The 16,389-nt window shown below is 45.1% G+C and overlaps 1 protein-coding gene across 9 annotated transcripts in view; it reads left to right on the forward strand.

Moving 5' to 3' along the window:
• The window catches only part of LDB2 (LIM domain binding 2), a 338,452-nt gene extending 323,732 nt beyond the window's left edge, over window positions 1–14,720 (forward strand). Inside the window, exons 6-9 of one of the 9 annotated variants that reach the window (XM_070398961.1) lie at window positions 3,981–4,104; window positions 7,700–7,851; window positions 10,319–10,461; window positions 13,350–13,433. In XM_070398961.1, coding sequence (XP_070255062.1) covers window positions 3,981–4,104; window positions 7,700–7,851; window positions 10,319–10,423 — 381 coding nt within the window. In that variant the 3' untranslated portion in view covers window positions 10,424–10,461; window positions 13,350–13,433. The other 8 variants (XM_070398980.1, XM_070398971.1, XM_070398990.1 and 5 more) reach the window with 8 other exon arrangements.
• Window positions 14,721–16,389: the final 1,669 nt, after the last annotated feature.

Raw genomic sequence — 16,389 nt, forward strand, 5'->3', positions numbered from 1 at the left:
ACCCTTGGCTAAGATGACCAGGAAGGAGGGAGGGTCTTCTAGGCAAGAAGAACAACATGAGCTCGAGCTGGTACTGACAGTAATCCTGGGTGAGCCCACATATAAAGAGTGGGCAGGGCAGCTCAAGCTCAGGGGACGTAATCCATCACTCCAAAAAGATGGAATTAAAATCTTGGTGGTAGACAAGACCTCGGTTTGGGATTTAGCCAAATGCCAAGCCCAGGGCATCACTTTTTGGGCCAGAGCCAACCCTGACAGGCACTAGCAATTCTTAGGTTCAGGCAAGGAGATGAGCCAGAAGAGCCAGTGTGAGTGTATAGCTAAGGAGAGGCCAATGTCTCCAGGAGAACTGTCATAAAAATAAAGCAACACAAAACTGTCCATCTCCTGTTGCTAGGCCCCTTTGTTACTATGAAAAGGCAGGTGCCCTAGGACTGAGCTAAGATCTCCACGCCTACCCAGGACATGTAGTAATTGGGTATATACATGTGCATTTGTGCAAAGCATTCCGCACAGGGAAGACAATCAATTATTTATCAAATGGACAAATTCATTACCTCTAAGCCCACAGGACAATGCCTAATTTGTCTGCCATTAGCAAATGACTCCTTGCTATTAATCTAGCCAAGATATCTATTATCCAGCCATCTATCCATCCACACTCACTCAGCAAGTCACTGTTATGGTTACAGATTTTGGTCCACACCCAAAGAGTCAGCGCTGAGGCCAGAATCCCAGAAAATAGGCCATCAGAAGCATAGGGGGAGCAAGGCTGCCTAAAACCCTCACAAAGTCTGCAGAAAGGCACCGCTGGAGCTATGCCAAGATGAGCAGTGGCTTTTGTGGGTTCCTAGCTAGACCTGGCAGGGACTGTACATTCAGGGACTTCATATCCAAGAGACCAGGGCTTGCTGGCTCCCAATGCCCTGGATTCCTCCTCTTATCCTCCACCCACCACGGGAGGAGACCGAACGGAACGGCAGCCGTGCACAGAGGCTGATATAGAGGCTGTGACATGGTCTGTGGCCTTTCTTTTCAGGCAAAGGGACTGGATCACTAGAATCTTTGCAGCAGGCCCAACTTTGCAGATAAAATTGTTCTTCAAAATTAGAGAATCCTGTGTTTTTAGGTTGAGTTCCATTTATATGTGTTGTGGGGGAGGGGCGGGGGGGGGCGGTGTATGATGTATATTGTTGCCTGGTTCATGTTTATCACTAACCAGGGACTCTTTACCTGGACTCAATGGATGGAGGTATAAGAGGGTTTGTAAACCTGCAGATATTTTGTACAGAATTGGAAAGACAGGCTGCAGAGCCTTCACCAGATTCTCAAGGAGACCTGAGACCTCAGGGAGACCAGGAATCCTGGCTCCAGGAGGACTTGGCTAGTGACTGTGCGAGCCCACTCCCCCAGCCATCTTCCTGATCTCATTTCATAATGCCCCAGGCCTTGGCTGTTGCCAAGATGCCCTGGCCTGCTGCCCTAGAAGGCAGACTCTTGTCTGAGTGAGTTCTGCCACCTACAGCACGCAGCCCAGCAAAGCCACCAGCTCCACAGCAGGACACTGAGGGCTCTGCATATGTGAATAAGGGGGGAGCTGCCACCCCCTCCCCCCCACCCCCAGCCCCCAAGGCCAGAACTCTCCACTGGGAGAAGAGGATTGGGGATTCCTGATTAGTATTCAGAGATGTCAATTCCTTTGGGCTGGGTTACAGTGATGGAAAGATATTTTTACATTAAAGGAGAAAGAATAAATCCTTGGGATTAGCATCTGAAGAAAAAAAAAAGTGTTTCCCAAAACCCAGAGAGGAAAGGCTCTGGGAAAAAGATAGTGAGCTCGTAGGTTCTCACAATAAATGCGGCTCTCCCGTTTCCTAGCATGTCCGATGCTCCTAGGTCTTGAGACCTGTGAAGTGTAAACACTGGATAGTGTTTGTTCTTAGTGGGCTTACGTCTTGTGAAAGGAGCTTGGCACATTTGAAGGACAGAGACTGTGCTGGTCTCATCATTGTGTCCCTAGCCCCTAACAGAGTGCCTGACACTTGGGAAGAAGTTCAGTGAATGCTTTGACTTAAGTAGTATAAATGGAGTTTGTTTTGCAATCAGTGCTGTACATGCAAATACATAATCATAATGTCTACTATTTGTTGGACATATTATCTCAAATTCTCACAACAACATCAAGATGGGTGTTGTTTTGCAGGTGAAACTGACACCCAGCACTAGTGGGTGGCTTACCCAAAGACACACACCTAATGACAGAGTCAAAATCTACACTGAGACCTCTCGGCTTCCCAGTCCATGCTTGTTCCACTCCCCCGGAGCTCTCTATCCATCATTAGCTCATTTCTCAAGAATGGGGACTAGACTAAAAGGAAATGGTTTAGAAACCTTTTTAAGGTTTGTTTTCGTTTTGTTTTGTTTTTTATTAAAATAAAATATGTTTTCCCAGTCCTTAGACTTTCTCTGAAAGTGTTTCTTATTCTCCTAGATCCGTGATCGGCAAACTGCGGCTCACAAGCCACATGCGGCTCTTTGGCCCCTTGAGTGTGGCTCTTCCACAAAATACCACAAAATACCACGTGCGGGCGCACACGTACGGTGCGATTGAAACTTCGTGGCCCATGCACAGAAGTCGGTATTTTGTGGAAGAGCCACACTCAAGGGGCCAAAGAGCCGCCCGTGGCTCGAGAGCTGCAGTTTGCTGAGCCGCAGTTTGTCGACCACTGTCCTAGATTAGATGCAAACCTTGTCTGACTCTGTCTGAATCTAGGAGTGGTTCTTCTTGGATGGACAATCCATTCCTAGATTGATTTGTAGAGGTGACTGTGGAATCCTTCACTCTGTTTGGTCCCAGCGTCAGTGGCTGGGGAAGAAGTAACTTTATAATCAAGGTGAAGTGGGCACTAACCAGGAAGAGGGAGGGAAGAACTCCAGGGAGAGGGGACCCAGCAGAAAAAAAGCAATGGGGCCTCTAAGGCAGTGTTCAAGGTGAAGAACGGCAGAAGGGAAGGGGGTAGAGAGGGCTGATGAGGGTGGAGATTGCAGGTGTGTCTTTCATAAAACATGGTTCTTCCACATGGGCAGGCACATTGCCAATGTTTGTATCACTCCATCTCAGCAGCCATGGAGGCCTCATTCCAAGTTGCGGTCTTTCTCCTCTTAGATACTCTCAATGCAGTGGTATTCTGATAAGCTTCCAACTGAGAAGGAATTCAGAAAGTCCAAGGCAATCCGAAATGGATTTACCTCCTTGTTTCACTCATTAATCTTTGTCATCAGATATCTTGGACTAAAGGAAAGCTGAATAAATGTAACCAAAGGGGACCACGCATGCAGAACCACCGAGAAAGCTGCCACCCTGAACAAATGCCAGAATATGTTACTGACATTATCATCATGTGTAAAATACAAATGAGTGCATAAAAAAATTAGTGCTCATCAGGGGCCTTTGTAAGGATTAGGATCAAAAACAGGATCTGTAGTTGCCATTGTGTTCTTTCAAATTTCAAAGATGGCTTTCACTGCCACATCATCTCCATAAACTAGCATTGTAACTCGCAGTGGGTGGTTTTCCAAACAGGGACAGCAACAGAGTAGAAATTTGAGCCTGCTGTGCTGCAAGGCAGAGAGCTTTTTTCTTTAACAGGATCACTTGATTTCAGAATAGAGTTGCATATATCCGCCCAACTGTCTGGACAGACTGTGTGTGTGTGTGTGTGTGTGTGTGTGTGTGTGTGTGTGTGTGTGAGAATCACATTCAGCTATGATGTGACATTGTAAATGATAGTAAATTAAGTGGGTTTTATCAAATGTTGGTAATATTTCTTTTCCCCAAAACTTGTATAGAGAAAAATCAAAACCAGGGGGAGGAAAGAAAAGTACCCTTAAGCTTCCTAATTGATTCCAGCTGCTCACATTATTTATTGCAAATAATATTATCAAGTAGTGAAATGCCCACGCCTTTGAACTTCTTGCAGTTGTGTGTAATACTGGAGCCAATGCAGGAACTGATGTCAAGACACAAAACTTACAACCTCAGTCCACGAGACTGCCTGAAGACCTGCCTGTTCCAGAAGTGGCAGCGGATGGTGGCTCCGCCAGGTACGACCTCATTCTTCACTCTCCCACTAACTGCATTTTCTGTGGCTTCTGCTGAGGGAGAGGAGATGTGAAAAGGAAGGAAGTGATTGTACATTTATCAGGAGAAGGAGTTTACTTGGGATATTCTGACCATGATTTTGGACTTAGAGGCAATAAATTGGTGAAGGACAAACATGCTTAGGAGTCGTCCACTATCTGCTCATTTGCCAGACTCAGACCTGAGACCCAGAGAGGTAAACTGACTTATTTAATGTTACTAAGATCTTTGGCAATGCTGAAATCAGATCCCAGGGTTCCTGGCTCTCAATTCAGTAGTTGTTCCACTGGATAAGACTGTGGGCTTCTCATGGCCTACTGTTATACTGGTACTTTTTAATGAAATGACAGAAATTATAAAAAATGGAGGGAGGCCTGGCCAGCATGGCTCAGTGCTCGAGTGTCAACCTATGAACCAGGAGGTCACAGTTCGATTCCTTGTCCGGGTACATGCCTTGGTTGCTGGCTTGATCCCCAGTGTGGGGCGTGCAGGAGGCAGCCGATCCATGATTCTCTTTCATCATTGATGTTTCTATCCCTCTCTCCCTCTCCTTACTCTCTGCAATCAATAAAAATATATTATAAAATGGAGGGAGGAAGAAAAGAAGGGAGGAAGGAAGAAGAGAAGGAAGGAAATATTTTTCTGTTTTAAGGTTATTCTGACCATGAAGAGAATACATGAAAGAGTCCATTCGCCTCACAGCCCTAGAATGCAGTGGAGATAATAGAGTCTCCTGCTGGGGTTCTGAAATTACTGCTTCAAGTCAGCATTCATTGTCTTTCTATCTGATACATTTTCACTCCCAGGCATGTGTTCAGCCTCATTAATTATAAAAGCAAAATGTTTCCATTCGCTAAAAATTATTTTTAAAGAATAATTATTAACACAAGGCATATAGGTTTCTGAATCACAAAATATAATGGTCAGCTTCCATTGGTAATTGGCCAAGGGTTTTAGATAAAATGAACATAGATATAACTATGTACATATTTAGGAAGCCAAGAAAATGAGCATTATTTTACAAAGAATAGTTGCATTCCCATCTTGGGGAATTTTACAGATTTAGAACATTAATTTTTTAAAATATATTTTTATTGACTTCAGAGAGAAAGAGAGAGGGAGAGAGAAACAGAAATATCAATGATGAGAGAATCACTGATTGGCTGCCTCTTGCACACCCCATACTGGATATCGAGCCTGCCCTGACTAGGAATTGAACTGTGACTTCCTCATAGGTTGACACTCAACCACTGAGCCACGCTGGCCAAGCTAGAACATTAAGTTTTTAATATATAACATGGGCTTCAATTGGCCTCATTTTTTCTTTCAATATCAATAAGCCTTTATGAAAAAAAAATTCCACTCACTTAATGTTTTGAGCATCTATATTTTCCAACATATGATTATATACCTCTATATTATACATTAATTCAGTCATTTATTCAACAATTAGTGGCCCGGTGCATGACATTTGTGCATTGCAGGGGGGTGGGGGGGGTTGTCCCTCAGTCTGGCCTGTGCCCTCTTGCAGTCCGGGACCCTTTGTGGGATGTCCGCCGAGAGGTCCTTAGTGCTGCTGCAGAGGTGCGAGAGGCTCCCGCCACAGCTGCTGCGCTCCTCAGCTGTGAGCCTGGCTTCTGGCTGAGTGGCACTCCCCCTGTGGGAGCTCACTGGCCACCAGGGGGAAGCTCCTGCATTGAGCATCTGGCCCCTGGTGATCAGTGCACATCATAGCGACTGGTCATTCTGCAATTTGGTCTATTTGCATATTAGCCATTTATTATATAGGATTTTTTATTGAGCCCCTACTAGGTGCCAGGCATTGCTTCAACGACTGGGGTCACAACACTGAATAAAAGTCCTAGCCCCAGCCCTCACAGACCTTCCACTGAATCCTCACCTTATAACCTTATGAGGTATTTATTGTTATTCCCATTGTATATAATGGGATCTGGGATGTAAGTTTGCCAAAATCAGTTTCATAATTAATCAATGAAGGAGGCCTGTGTCACAATAGGTTTTACATCTCCCAAGTCCATGACTCTATTACTAAGTTATATTTCCTCCAAATTTTGTGAAGAAAATATAGATATTTTTAAAGTATCAGATTTCAGTTCTTGAGGTCAAAAGAAAAAGATGCTTGTCAGGGAAAACCTGGATATTTGCTTGACTTTAGAATATGCTACTCAACTCTTCTCCACCCCATGATCAATTCTATTCCCTTGTTTTCATAACCTTCAGAAAAAGCACCCACAGCTCTCTATAAATAAATATTTGGGCCCTTTGATGAAAATATCTGAATATAAGATACAAAATATTTATGAAAGAAAAATGGTATATAATTAGGACCATAATCCTCTTATTCATCAAAAATCATGAATAACTTGGTAGACTAAACCATCTTTGCAATGAGCCTTAAAGGAGGTCCCCCCATCATCCATCAGAAAATGCTACAAGGCATTTGGGTTCAGTATGGCCCAGGCTTATCTTCTCTCCATCAGAGTTGAGCCTATAGTAGGGTTAGCAAAAAGGATGCTCTCACCTGCCATTTCCAACTTATTTAGTCACTGCCTAGAAAAGGCTTTCAAAAAATTCTCATTTGCAAGACAAAGATTATACTATTACCTAGTTAATCTGAAGTGCTATGAATATAAAATAGTTTTGACATAGTAAACATTAAAAATAGAAAATAAATATGCAAACACTGAGTAATGCTCAGTACATAATAAATGAATAAATAATATTCTTCTTACCACACATTACCATGAGTCCCTATAATTTCATTAAGATGCTACTCATCCTTCAGGTGTAAAATATTTCTATTTCTAAATAGGCCTTCTTCAAAAGGTCTAGCTTCCCTTCATTAATATGCTACCTATATCATACTAAGTTGTGGTGTTTTGTTTTTATTCAGAAATTTTGAAATTAGTAGCATCCTTTAAATATCAGGGTCTAATCCATGGAACTTGGGAAACTTACTAACTTGGGACTCCCTCAGTTTTGCATTCATGGCTAATAGAACTGGCACTTCCTCTTCTTTTTAGTTGAACATTTCAAGGTGTAATAGAGCTGAGCTGCAATATAACACTTGGCCAGTAGGTGCTGCTGTCACACACTGGCTCACTAGTATAACCAAGTTTCTACTTTTTCACCTTGGAGACCCCTTTGTGATCCGAGAACCCTCCTTTTGTTATAAAGAAAAGGTTAACCAGAGGGAAAAAATGTTTTCTCCAAGTTTGTAATGGTAATAATCTTTTTAATTCAACTATGAAAGGAATATTTGTAGCTCACCCCTAAAATATATTACTAGATTAAAGGCATATATAAAATTAGAAATAACAATTAGATACAAATCATTTTATCTAGCTACAAAGAAGTTGTACAGATCTCATGCTAAACATCAGCCAACAGCTGACTCCCTTCACTTGTTGTAAAGTTAAAAGAAATGGATAAAAATGTAGAGAGTCAACTCTTTTCCATTTATAAAAACAGCTGCAGAGGGACAGGGTCTGATGGTTGCCCTGGACTTGATTCTCCTTCCATTTTTCCATATTGCAGCAGAACCCACACGGCAACCGACAACAAAGCGGAGAAAAAGGAAAAACTCCACCAGCAGCACGTCCAACAGCAGCGCTGGGAACACCACAAACAGCACTGGGAGCAAGAAGAAGACACCAGCCGCCAACCTGAGTCTGTCCAGTCAGGTACCTGTAAGTCTCGCTTTCCTTTTAGGCCCGAAATCCTGCCTTTGCCTGTCTTCCAAGTCCAGGGGCCCAGGTTCAAGTCTCTTTTAGCTGCTAATACATCCTGGGCAGGCTGGGATGGGGGAGGGGAGGCAGGACTGGGTTTGGGATGGGAGGGAGGAAGTCTAGCCTGGAAACCTTCCCCTGCAGACTGGGAATTGGAAAGGAACATTAAGAGTCTGTGCTGCAATGGGACCTGAATCAAAAAGCCGTCAGAATCACAGACAGGAGATATGTCACTTAAGGTTTAATTAAAATATCACTTAGCAGGCGTGCCTGGTGGTGTGTAAGGGGCTCTTAGCACCATCACCGGAGACCCTTGCTGCCCTGGAAAGCAGCCCCTGGCGCGCAGGCTTCTTGTTGTAATTTGACTGGGCCTCCCCGACATGGGCGCCCCTCTCATTCTGAGACCTTGGTAATTAACGCAGCCACAGAAAGTGCAGCGGAGTGGTTTCACTTTACCCATTTCTCTAGCCCAAGGAAGGGTCAGTCCCTGGTTTGGCCTCCACTCCCTTGACCTCTAGACCCCTGTCTTTCATTTTTGGGTCTTGACAAAGGAAATGGGCCACTTGAAAGGGGGCTTCTTTGAACACCAAAGCTGATCGCTGAGGGGCGTTCCCAAATCGTACAAGCTGTACAGGACCCTTCTCCATCTTCTCTCATTTCTTTCCCAGTTCTGTCCCTTCTGCCTAATTTCTTCCGAATTCCTCAGCCTGGTAGTATGAGATCATTTATCGCCGTTAAATTTATATGTTCCTTTATGCATGTGCTGTCTCTTCACCACCCCACGGTTCTGTGTGGGCTGTCCTCCTCTGCCACCTGTGCCACATCACCCTCAGCGAGGGTTTGACTGTCAGTTGAGTCTCAACACTTTCCTAGTGCTTTAGGGACATCCTCTGGACTCCATGTCTGCGGAAATGTTCCCCATCTCTTACTACTTCCCTCAACCAATAGAAGTTCCCCTTTCCCTTTTTCTCGCTCCCCCACTCCCCCTTCTGGTCTGCTGTCCTCACGCTTCATGTCCTGATTGTGCTCCATCTCTCTCCAGGAGAGAAGAGACCTTTCTTTCACCATGATTCTCTACTTCTAAATGTGTCCTTCAAACTTGTCCCCCACTCATTCTTACTCACCTTCCATCGGTCAGTTCTCTTTGGCTGAAACCAAGCCCAGCCCTACCTGAGAATTACCTGGGGGGCTGGGACCCTGCCATCATCCACAAACAGAGGGTGTGGTTTGCATTTTTTAGAAGGAAAGGGTCATGGAGAGAGTGGCTAGCCTGTGGGGAAAGTACTGTTTCAGTTTTAAGACCACAGCCCTGAAGTAATGCCAGAGTTACCTCTGGACTTTGAGCTGAGCTATCGCCACCTAAAGAGTCAGAGGAGAAAGTATCAAAGGAGAAAAACAGAGTCTTTTTATGAAGGTATCAATAAGCTATTCCCACTATGTGTTTAATTAGAAAATGGCCGGGTATAAATAAATCAAATATCCCCATAAGTAGTTAATTTATTCACCTAGTACTAGAGTTTTAGAAACCAATATTTTTTAGTTTCCTCTAATAAATGAAAAGGCACAGTGGCTGCAAGAATTCAGATCAGTCCAACAAATACTATCTGAGTTCCTACTGTGTGCCCCACACTATACTAAGTATTGACAATACCAAGATTAAAAAACAAACAAGCAAATAAAAATGGTCCTGTCATTAAAGAACTCAACATCTAACTGAGGGATGGCCAAGAGGTTCCCTCTCCCTGCTCTGTCTCCTGGTGTCAGCTCACAGGGCACAGGATTGAGGATTCCGAGGCCTGGGCTGGGTTTGGTGGGCCATCCATTAGGCTATAGAGCAGCAACATACATGTGCATTTTGACAAACCTGGCCTGGTCAGAATCATTTTGATTTTACTTTAAAGAGCTCCTGGTTTATTTCGCTCCACCATGCTCCTGTCCTCCAGCCAACAAATGGATCTTAGTGGAAGATACCAGTGTCCAGAGGATTTTTAATGAGTTGAGACCCTCTGAGCTTTGTGAGAACAACGCACGTGTTGGAAAGTGAGGATAGAATTTCAGCACTATCCCCACACTATGCAATTAAAGATGTTTTAATTATGTAAACTTACAGACGGGCACAAGAGGCAGGGAAGGCAACCAGGTTAGGAAAAGATGCAAACTTCCATGTGTACTCTAATTGAATAGATGTTAAATGATGAGCATTGGCTTGTAGTGACCACATCTCGTAACCCTGTCTACCAAATCACCAACAGTTTTACTGCTTAGAAACACAATCTGCAGACGTGGCAGCCTCGTCCAAAGGCACGAACAGATTCGGTGTGCCACCATGACCACAGCCGTGGTCCACATGGCTGCTGCGGCAGCAGCGGGCGTGTCTGGCGAGGACTAGGGTTTAATCCTTGGATTCTGCTTCTCACTCCATGAGCAGGGGCTAGGAGCCATCCCGAACTGCAGCCTCAACCCTGGGAGGGATGGAGACCTGTGTCATTCAACAGCAGTGACCCCTTCTGGCCAATTTAAGGAGAAGCATTGAGGGGCCCTGAAAGGAGTCACTTCCAGTCCTCCTCAGAGGTTGGTGGTCCTTGCACGGGGGATTGATTAGTGAGAAGATGTGACGTGGGCAAAAGCTGGTGGCACCTCCAGGCCTCCGACGAGGAGCAGAGGTCTGCCTCGTGGGGAGCCGAGGGCATATGGGTTACTCTCAGCTGGACCAGTTTTGCCTCCCGGGGACACACAGATAGCAGAGATGGGAAGGAAATGCAACTCTTGTTGAATGTCGGGGGGGATTTTTAAAGATGTGGAGGGTGGGGAAAATGATGCCAACATCCCCTAGTTTGAGGCCGCCCGGAACATGCCTTATGTCTCTGTTCACTTTGCGTGAGGATAACTCATCAGGATGGCTTGAGTAGAGAACCACTAGCCTCATCTAGAGGTTTACAGAAACCAGGGTGAGACGTATGCCTAAGTGGCCTCTTCTAGAGCTTGCCATTTATTAATCTCACACACACACATACACACACACACACACACACACATCCACATGCAATTATGTATCTGGCTAAGGCTATTTCTTGTAATCAGTAAGGCAGCAGTGGCATCTCTCTGACATTTAGACAGCTTAAAAATATCTGTGGCCGGGCATCTTTTCCAGCTGTTCTTAGAACAGAGATCCACCAAACATATGACACGCCTATATCAGCCCCATTTCAAGTGATTCGAATCACTATTTTCATAGTACTTTTCTTGAATGGCTGCTATTTTCAGTTACAATGAAGGCATCTGGAGTGTGGGGAACTTTTTCCCCTAATATCACGTTGAACTTGGCTTCTTATTTTTCTCTGCTTTTCCAGTTATGCTTACTTACTTCCTCACACTCCCCCAGCCTCTCCTGATAACCTCACACTCACAATACTAATGCACACCCATGAGGGGGGTTCTAACATTTTTCTCCTGCCCGGTGACACCTCACACATGCATTTTGCAAGCTCTTCAAAGCGTGTTGCATGTGAAGTCATGAAATGAGGTTACCCCTTGTTTCGTTCTCTGCCTGGTCTTGCCCTATTCTTTCCACCTACCATTTTCCTGATCATAAGTGCCTTTTCCTACTTGCCTGTAACTAAGTGGCATCTCTTTATCCTGAACACCACCAGCGGGTCATCCGGCAGCTGCCTGACTAACCAGATAATGTTGTCGCCTCTGTGGAAGCCACTTGTCATCTAAAACCGTATCAGCTTTCTTGGCAATCACACTCTGTGTCTTTTGGGTCCCGCCTCAAGAGTCCTCCTGAGTCTCCTAACATGTTGCTATCGTATCATAAGTATGTCCCAGGAAGCACACATCTGATTATCCTGTGTGTACCCAGTATATACTTTAGACATTTACTTCATCTGAGACATTTCTCTTTAAAATCATTTTTATCAAAGCATGAGAGTGATTAGCCAGAAAACACAGTTTGGAAACTTGTTGATTATCTCCCCCATAGTTCTGGGGCAGCCAACCCATCAATCAAACAAGATTTTCCATTCCAAAATAATCCAGGGGTAATTAAGGGATTTGTTTCATTGGCATCTTCAACAATCTGAGCGCCCTCTGGACCTTCTCCTGGCCTGATCGGCAGTATTCTAGCCTGCCCAGGAAAGCCCTCTCTTGCTCCAGTGAAGAGAAATGTTGCCCAGTTGTCAAGGCATTTCATCAACTAGGCCTCCCTCTCCCTCTCCCTCTCAGGGAATGCACACTTACATCTCAAAAGCACCTGGCCCAGTCCTGCCTTTCCTGGCCTCTCGGAAGCTGAGAGCAGCTGGAGTCACTGCACTTTTAAGGAGTCTATTGCTCAGAGCCTGCCCAGCAGTCTCCCCCTGGCAGGTGTCCTGTCCATGCCCAGGTCACCCACCAGCCCCATAGGGTCCCCTTTGAACAAAGAGGCTGGAACTGTGCCCTGTGCATGTGCCCTTCTCCCCACCCTCGTGCCACTCCAGCAGTGGCCTCCATGATGCTCCTGGCTACAGTAGGTGGCTCCCTTGTCTGCATGGAAGGACAATTTGTGCTTAAAGGAGTGATTCGATGGCGTCTTCTTGCACGCTTCCATTTCTGATGATGACCAGCTTCATCAGTGTAATTGTAATTAGCACTCTTCATCTTCCTTGTATGGCACCAGCTGGACAGAGCGGTTCTCTTCACTGCCCAGAATGGTGGCAGAGTTGCCTGTGTGGGGATAGGTGACAGGCACCATGAAATAACAGATGGTAAATTCGGGGCTTGTTGGCAATCAGCAGGTTTTTGCTAATGACTTAATTAGCTATGCAAATTGTCAAATCAGTGTGAACATTGTTTTTATCGAAAACTTTACCTAAATTAATTACCATAATTAAGTAGCAGAATGTCAAGGATATTGGCTGCATTAAAAGGGCCTGGCTGAGTAGAGAAAAGAGAGATTCCGTCTTCAGTTAAAACATATACCATCCTCAGGACAGAGAAAATGCCATTAGGAATGGGTTGGGTGAATATTGCAGAATTGCATCCGACCCATGTTCCCGCCTAGTTCCCAAAAGGCCTTCCTCGGAGGCCCTAAGTGGAAGTGGCGGATTTTCGGAGGTACTGACCCAGCAGAAGGTTCCACAGCCCTCTCAAAAGTCCCCAGTGTCAGCAAGTTAAAAGCGTGGATTTTTTTAATTTTGAAAAATCCATTTTTTTATTTCTGCAGATTGCTAGCATTGCTCGCTCTCCGGTGTCAGGCTGCGCACTAAGGACATAAACTCGCGTGGTTGTTACACGTCAGGAGGCGATGTTTATTTCCTGTAGAAATCAGATATGCACCTCGGCCCCCCCGACATTGAGACTTGACCCCGTGTACAGTCCACAAGTGTGTCTGTCCCAGGTCCCCCAGCTCCTCCCACTAGTGTTTTAGGCTGAGCTTCTCTCTCCCAAGGTTTCCCTGTAATAATGTCAGCTGCTGTTCACAGGATGTGATGGTGGTAGGAGAGCCAACTCTGATGGGAGGTGAGTTTGGGGACGAGGACGAAAGGCTAATCACTAGATTAGAAAACACGCAGTATGATGCGGCCAACGGCATGGACGACGAGGAAGACTTCAACAATTCACCCGCCCTGGGAAACAGCAGCCCGTGGAACAGTAAACCTCCCGGCACTCAAGAGACCAAATCAGAAAACCCCCCGCCCCAGGCTTCCCAGTAAAGCTGACCTGACCGGCACTGGATCCACCGTCAATAGGCCCGTGGGTGACACTCACTATTTCAGATCACTATTCACAGGAGAGAAAGGAGGAGACATAAAAAACTTTTTCACGCCAATACCTATTTCTAAACCCCAATGATCTGAGTTTCTTTCTTTCACTTTTATTTTTTGTTTCTTTTTTAACTGAGAGGATCATTCCAAATAAACTTCCATGACCCTCCCCCGGAGGCCTTCACAGGTAACATAGATACTGGCACTGATCGTACTTAAAACAAGAGCAGACGCTAACGCTTCTCCTGACACGGTGTTCACCACGTGTTTGTTAATTTCCTTTCCCCTGCATCAGACGAAGGCCACCTCGTCAATACGCCCTCAGTGCTCAGGATCCCGTTATATGCCGAACCTAATGACAGATGACTTTTTACTATTGTAAAATATTTTCTGCTTTTTGACTTGCATCTGAGAGTTTCTTGTTTCAGTAAAAAAAAAGAAAAGAAAAATATCCACTTTGGGAAAATTATTTAAATCTACCTTTTTGGCTTTTTTTCTTCACCTTTTCTTTCGTTGGGTAACAGCCAAGAGGGCCCAGCAGGGTAATTTATGGGTGAGCTAATGTCAATTGGTTCTCCAGCCCACGTTGGTGCAATTGAGCCCACGTTGGTGCAATGGAGCCCAAGTGCTGAAACAAGAAATGTCTTTTTGTTATCAAAGTCACCATGGCAGATTTTTATGAAATAACGACACTTGGCCCCTTGAGAATTTATGCATTTGTAAAATTGCTGTTGATCCAAATATTTTCAAGCCATGTAATCCATTCCTTTTGTGTGCAGTTTAATAAATCTGAAACTCCTTTGTGTTTTTTATTGTATCTGAGTTGACCGTTGTTTCTTTTCATCATATATTGCTTGTATAATAATTTGTAAAGCCCTCGCCTGGTTCTTTTATGGGGATTTTTTTTCTTTGGGGGCAATGCCAGTGTATTTATGTGAAACTTTATAAGAGAACTAATTTTTCCATTTGCATATTAATATGTTCCTCTACACATGTAAAGACACAGTGGCTCCGTGTGTTATAAAACAGCTGTATTTTATGTATGCTTTACTGATAATTGTGCCAATAATAAACTGTGTTAACGACCAACGCAGTGAGTCTAGCTGTTTCTGAGCCCGGGCGGAGAAGTCTGTCCACAATTGTGAGAAGCACTAAGCTGGGTTTATCGCCCAAGCTCCACATGGAGTGGAATTAGAGAACCTGTGCCATCTTGGATAAAGTCTGTTTTTTCCCTTGCCCACTGCATTGGGCAGATGCAGGAGTGCTTTTCAGTGTGGGGCACTGTGCCACTGAGGCACACCCATGAGAAGGGAAGGGCCCGCCTGTGCCCCTGGAGGTGGCCCAACGGAAGGGCAGTGGCTTCCACAGGCTGAGTGCTTACCATGAACCCAACAACCAACTCTACTTCAGCCAATCCTCCCGACTCCACTAAAAAGGCATGAATATCCCCATTTTTCCTAAAAGATTTGCTACACAGACAGTATGGAAAATGTACTGGAGGACATTTTTGTTAAAGGAACTTTCCTCATATTTTTCCACTTTGCACCAATGAGGAAGATGAGAGAAGAAGCCTGTTAGCATTTATTGACTGTGTATTGAGTGCCAGGCAGTTTTAATTTATCATTTCTGAATTCTGGAGAGGCGGGTATGGAAAAGACAAGCAAAGGGAAGGTGTGTGTCTTGGGCTGGGATTTCCAGAAGCAGAGCCTGGGACCAGGATTCCGGGACACGAGATTTACTGAGGGATTGTTCTTCAGGGAGAGAAAATATTTAAGCGAGTGAAGGGGGCAGAATAAAGAAGGGGAAGGAGCCTAGAAAAGCTGTGGACGTGGGTAGTCTTCTGCCTGGTCTGTGGGGGCAGGGCTAGGCGCATAGACCTCACTGCAGAGGTCCCCCCTCCTGAGGGAGCCACCAGACTCTTGTGACCCTGAACCAGTCAGTCCCTGACTGGGCCATCCCCAGAGTGTGTGGGGGATTGTGACCTCCAGGGCGTTTCTGCAGAGAAGAGACCAACTAGGAGGCAACAGCCATAGCATCTCAGAGAGGCTGGTCCCAGAGAGGGCATCTGGGCAGGACACAGTCTACCCCATTGAGTGACTTGCCCCATCTCATAGCTCATGGGGAACACAGTTGGGACTTTAATTTGGATCTCCCTTGACAGCAAAGCCTGGATTCCTTCTAGAACATCACACTGCTTCCTAAGGAAAATGTATAGTATAATAGCAATAGTGCCAAAGGAAACACAGGGAAACTGCTACTTACTGCTTCCCACTTGGAAGGGAACTTCCAATTTATCCCCAACCCCACCTTACTGTTTAGGTTTTCTTTGATCAGTTCATTTTTTTTAATATACTTTATTGATTTTTTTTACAGAGAGGAAGGGAGAGGGATAGAGAGTTAGAAACATCGATGAGAGAGAAACATCGATCAGCTGCCTCCTGCACACGCCCTACTGGGGATGTGACACAACCAAGGTACATGCCCTTGACTGGAATTGAACCCGGGACCCTTCAGTCCGCAGGCCGACGCTCTATCTACTGAGCCAAACCGGTCCGGGCTTTGATCAGTTCTTTAAAGTTACCATATGCAGTCATTGCAGATGATGCCTAGGACAATGTGTTTGATACCCGTTCCCATTACCCATTGTTGCATAGCAAATCAACCCCCCAGTTAGAGACTCAAGAGGACAGTTTAGTATTATCAGTTACCCTTCAGAGAGCTCATGGTCTCTGCCGAATGGCCTGCTCTTCAGGGCTCA

Source organism: Myotis yumanensis, unplaced genomic scaffold (assembly GCF_028538775.1).
Source record: "Myotis yumanensis isolate MYYU_CA2020_CCGP unplaced genomic scaffold, mMyoYum1.0.hap1 SCAF_1, whole genome shotgun sequence".
NCBI classification, from domain to species: domain Eukaryota; kingdom Metazoa; phylum Chordata; class Mammalia; order Chiroptera; family Vespertilionidae; genus Myotis; species Myotis yumanensis.